Source organism: Pinus tabuliformis, chromosome 9, assembly GCF_031772625.1.
Source record: "Pinus tabuliformis cultivar Carrire ecotype Pingquan chromosome 9, CPIR1, whole genome shotgun sequence".
Lineage (NCBI taxonomy): Eukaryota > Viridiplantae > Streptophyta > Pinopsida > Pinales > Pinaceae > Pinus > Pinus tabuliformis.
In genome coordinates this window covers 1,174,786,689-1,174,792,349 of record NC_142307.1, presented here as the reverse complement: position 1 = coordinate 1,174,792,349, position 5,661 = coordinate 1,174,786,689, and the positions used below count along the sequence as shown (strand labels likewise).

The window sequence follows — 5,661 nt, the reverse complement described above, 5'->3', positions numbered from 1 at the left end:
GCATCTGCATGTACAACTGCTTCTTTATTTGAATGAACTGTAACAGTATTAACATGCTGCTGATGGGTGGTTGTCTCAATGTTCTGAACAAAAACAGGTTCAGAATGGTGTCTATTTTGATGTAGCTCTTCTTGTTGTAGCTGTGATTCAAGCTGTAAAAAATCGATCTTTTCCTGTGCATTTTGTAGACATGTCTGAATTTCTGAGAGAGATCCTTTGCTGATTTGTAATGTGTCATCAACAGCAGATAATATCAGAGTTTTAAGGAACTGTAATACTTCACTAGTTCTGGCCAATTTTTCTTCAATGTCTGATTTACACCTTAAAAAATTGATCACAACTACTACTCAATGCAGAAAAGTAATATCTACTCACAGTACACAGCAATATCCTTTATAAATGTCAGCAAATGATCAGTGTGCAATATAAAAGATTACAATCAGTTCCCCAAAATCTTTATGCAGCAGTGGAATCAAGGAATCAATGCACTATAATGAGTTTTAAATACAATGCCACAATTGGGGCAGCAGCAACTACAAACTTGTTTGGATCCTTCAAATACTCCTTCACTCTTCAACGTATATCAACACTTCAGTATCAGCTAATGAGAAGAATATACAGCCACACAAATAGTCTCTAAATGGCATCCAAATTGTGACAAACTTATTCTGGTATGGTAGAAATTGACCCAGAATACCAACAGCCAGCAGCAATATATTAAGTAACTAGATAACTGTGTTTTGAGCTCCTCCAAGTACAAACACTTTATAATTCGGCTCAGATCAGGAAGATGAACTCAGCGAGGTGAGCTGTAGTTTTGAATCGGAAACGGGAGTTCAGAGAAGCCTTTAGAGATGGAGATTCAGTTACCATTGCATTGTCATTTGGTTTCTTGTGTGTAAATTATGTAGAGGAAGAAGCCAGATAATCAATTCGGTGCAGAGGTTATATAAGAATACTGATATATATAGCAGTGGCACCCATAAATAAACCTTTTTTTTTTTTTTTTTTTTTTTAAATCTGAATACACAGTCAACAAAGGTCGTTTGCTTCCTAATAGTGGCCAAATAAACAAGGTGAATAAAATATTGGAACCTGGTTGCTTAGCTTAATTTGCAGCCCCTATATCTCTTCAAACTCGGCTTCTTTACACTAGCAATCTGCCCAGAGTTTATCTTTGATGTAACACACAGCCCCACTCTATCTTCTGTACAGAACGTTCCGCAAATTGTAGATTTGGACCTCTTTTGTAATGCTTGAGAGCAAGCAACACTTAATTTCAATATCAAAGAAAAATTGATGCTAACAATCACTCAAACTTAAAGCACCAAAAATTTACAATCCAAACTCAATCGGTTCAGTCTTATTTAGGCATGGTTACCATTTCCATTCGCATTTGAGCAGTTAGGAGGTGGATTCCTTTTCGTAACACCATTAACAGGACCATTCACAATGCCATTTCCAACACCATTTGATACAAGCCCATTATCAGCACCATTTACACCGCCATTTTCAAACACATTCCCTCCAGGTGATACAGGAGTTCTGCTACAATCATCCACATGAGGACTTCGACTCGAAATTGAAATTGCAACAAACCAAAATAGAATATAACAGGGAACCAGACAAATATTCAAGACTTTCAGATGCCTGAAAACCTAGAGCAAATGCAGAAATTTCTTATAAGATATAACAGAAACTCCGCCGATATCAATCTTTCACACAAATCTAATGTTTATTCAGCCAAGCTATAAAGCGTAACAGCCTTATATATCTGATTGTAGGACTCCGCGATCTTTCCTATCTATGAACGTTGAGAGAGGCTTTGGAAGACTCAATTCGGGCTTGATTCTAATCGATATTCTTGCCAAATAACCAACGCTCCATCAACTTCCAGCAAAAGATCAATCGCTTCACCTTCTGGAACCACGACGGCCGAGTGATTGACTACACACTGATACTCCTCCATACGCCCACCTCTGAGAAGGAAATGACAACTGGGAACTTGGTGCACCTCCGCCTTGTATCCATCAGAGCCTCAAGATTAACGTTTAATGCGTTCTACCGAGAAGAAGTACAATTACATTAGGGACAGAAAACATACTTCTGAGGAGATGTTAAATACACGGTTCTATCGCTAAGCGCAAAACCTTTGTGAAGTATTTTTCAGGACAGCAAATACACTTGATCACAACTCGCACTGCATCTTGGAAATCTTCAGCCACGTCTTCTTCGAGGGACTTTTTGTACCGAATATGATATGCTTGCCTCACCATCAATAGTTCAGCCGAAGATCGAGCACTGGAAAATTCTAAAAGCGATATATTCTTTCCATTCCACTTCTTTATTGCATCATGAGATATGACCGCATCACGTTCAGCTGGATCTAGTACCCAAATCAAAGCTTATGCCCAGAAGAGTTCAGGTCTTGTATTATCTTAGCAGGAATGGTCAGCTTGAACATCCCCATTTCATGGAAGTTACACTGTCTTCAAATGAAGGCCTATACTTGAGCGATGTTAAACAGCGTTTGAATGCTCTGCGTGGAAAAGGCATGGCCAACGCGTTCTCCTGGTCATCGAAGAGGAGCTACAAGAATGGCTATGTCTGGCATGATTTATCAGAAGATGATATCATACACCCAACTCATGGAAATGACTTCGTTCTCAAGGGATCAGAGCTCTTTGAGGGTTCATCAGAGCGATGCAAGCAAAGCATAACTGGAAAGCTGATGAACTCCAAGCATTCCTCAGAAGGACCGCTGCCAGTTAGATTTCAAGACGCAGTCTCTTCCACCAACAAATCTCTAGTAGTCCACAAACAAAGAGTGAACAGCGTGGAAGAAAGAAAAGTAGAGAGAACCAATTCTCGGGAGCACATCTGCGATGGCCAAGGACCTCCACTCAAATTTCAGGGCGCTCAGAAAATTACCACAAACATCAGGCGCAATTTAACAGGGGATCATCCTAATCCATCAGGGCCAGGGACAGTTACTCAGAAAATTGGTACAAACATCAGACACGATATATCAGAGGAGCATCATAATCCATCAGGGCCAGGCAGGGGCGTTTCAATGGAATGAAAAGAGCAGCACAGCGTTTCATTAATGTCAGAACAGTGTACAGTAATGTCACCAGCTTTTAGTAATGAGGTGTAGTAAAAATGGAATGCGCAGAGGTCGACAGGCGTTTCTGAGGCAGAGTCAGAGGTCAGGTAACGCAGAGCATTAATATTCAACAGCCATTCAATAATGATACCAACGCAGTGTTAAAATTGAACAGCGTTAATATGATATGGACAACGTTCAAATGGAAACGCATTCAAAAAATGTTATGAAACAGCGTTAAACCGATATGGACAGATGTGCAGTCTCAGGACAGAGGCGCTCAGTCTCAGGACAGTGCGCAGTCTCAGGAACGTTTATGAATGAATGAGAGTGCATGAAACGCTTATGGACAGAGAGCGCAGGTAAAAATATGGCAGACAGACATGTCAGAAGAACCGCTTGGACAGTGCTGGACAGCGCCAGGAGCAGCTAACATTTAGCTGAAGAAATATTCGTGAGAAAATATTCCTGAGATGCAGAATTGATGGCAGAAATGACTGCACAGAAAGGCCATAAGACAAATGGCTCAAATTAATTTGCAGGGCAGGAATACGCCTGCTCTGATACCATGTTAAACTCACATGGACAGCAAGAGATATGAAAGATAAAACATGCAATACATTTTTTTATTAACATGAGATATACATTTATAGTACAACATATGACTCCTGGGTTTCAGATCCCAAGGTCTCTTGGACTGCTTTTGTCCATTCGACTTCCACACTAACCCATTTAGGATTAGGTGTCCAACAAGAGAAAATCAAACTACTCCTCAAATAGGAACCAAAACTTCAGAAGGAATATTCCCCAAATCAAACAATGAGAACAAAAGGGTCCACACGAGCAAGTCCGACCTCATTTTCAGGAAAACTATACTGATGATGAGGGTAATATTATTGAATATTTAGATGACAAGCAAATAAATCTGATGGGAATAAATGATGATGAATCTGTTTTTCTCACTCAAGAGGAGCGAGAGCTTTTCCTCCTAACTCAAACCGAACTTGACTTTGAGGAATCAGATGAATGTAAAAAATGTTTTGAGAATGCCATTATGGAAGTCCATAGGCAGTATAACCTTAGGAGAAAAAAGAATTCAGACACTCTCAACAGTAAAAACTCTGAGAATCCTGCTAAAAAATCCTTTGAAACTTATGCTATAAAGACTACAAACAGTTCTCCTAAGAAAACTATTGATAATTCTGGAAAAAAGAAAGTAGAAACTCCTACCAAAAAGACAGTTGATAGTGTTTCCACAACTACTCAAACTGATATCCCAACCACAAGTCAGTGAAAAGAATCTATATCAAAGGAAATTATTGATTAATCTAATTTTCCCAGCCTCATTAAGATTTAAACATCGTTCAACATTGAGAATGAATTAGAAAAATAAAAAAAATTCTTATTCCCCTAACAGAGTTAATGAAAAAGAATATGTACAGAACTCAAGTGATGAAAGCTCTAAACATAGGGGAAAACACAGATTCTGTTAATTTGAATGATCACCAGCCTGAACTTTTATTTGGGCCAGAAGTTGAGGGAAAGTCATAGGAAGAGGGTGTTCCTCCATTCTATGTTAGCATAATGATATGTTAGATTTAGGTGCTTCCCATAATTTAATGCCTAAAGTTGTCATGGAAAAACTAGGACTTGACATTACCAGGCCTTGTAAACACTTATATTACTTTGATTCCAGAAAAGTAAGATGTCTAGGTCTCATCAAAGACTTGTGTGTTACTTTAGCTCAAATCCCTGGCCAAAATTCTGGTAATGGACATAGTGGTTGCAGATATTCCCCCTAAGTATGGCATGTTGTTGTCACACTCATGGGGAGAAAAATTACAAGGGACCCTACAGATGGATATGACCTTTGCCACCATACCAGTTTTTGGTTAGCAAAGAAGATTATATAGGGAAACTTTGATGAAATTCATGGTGAGTAGTCAAGAGAAGCCTCACAACTATCCTCTTTACTCTGTCCACTCATATTTAGACTCTTTCATTCTTTATAATGATGGAGACATCAACACTCAGGTGATCAAAGCAGAAACTGAAATTTCTAAAATAGATCCAAACCAAACACAAGCACTAGAACAAAACACTCTTCATGAACCTCTTTGGAACATGAGCTTTGATGGCTCTTGTAGAAAAGATGGTTCTAGAGCTGATGTGGGTTGCAAATACAGGAAACAATCATGCTAAAGGTCATTCATACAAACGCAATTTTCAATGTACAAACAACATAACCGAGTATGAATCTCTCATATTAGGATTGAAATTGTTGAAAAAATTGGGTGCCAAGAGAATCTCCATTCAGGGGGATGCCAAGTTAATCATTAAACAAATTAAAGGAGAGTATTCAGCCAAACACCCTAGATTGAGAGCATACAGAAATGTTGTGCTTGATTTTCTAGAGAGTTTTGTGGAATATGACCTTTCTGCAATTCCTAGAAATCAAAATATCCTGGCTAATAGTCTGGCTTTTTTAGCCAGCTCCTATAAAATTCCTTACCCTAATCGACAATATATAGTGGAAGTGAAACATCGACCAGTTG

The 5,661-nt window shown here is 38.8% G+C and overlaps 1 protein-coding gene across 1 annotated transcript; it reads left to right on the top strand.

Annotated features, from left to right (window-relative positions):
* The first annotated feature begins 2,398 nt into the window (after positions 1-2,398).
* LOC149152762 (protein SOSEKI 3-like) lies at positions 2,399-3,082 on the top strand. Its single transcript, XM_089443596.1, has one exon. The coding sequence runs from the start codon at positions 2,408-2,410 to the stop codon at positions 3,080-3,082; it is 675 nt and encodes a 224-aa protein (XP_089299722.1). The 5' UTR covers positions 2,399-2,407.
* Positions 3,083-5,661: the final 2,579 nt, after the last annotated feature.

What these genes read in the sequence shown, in the direction of transcription:
- LOC149152762 (XM_089443596.1), top strand. Translation starts at nt 2,408, where the DNA reads ATGCCCAGAAGAGTTCAGGTCTTGTATTATCTTAGCAGGAATGGTCAG.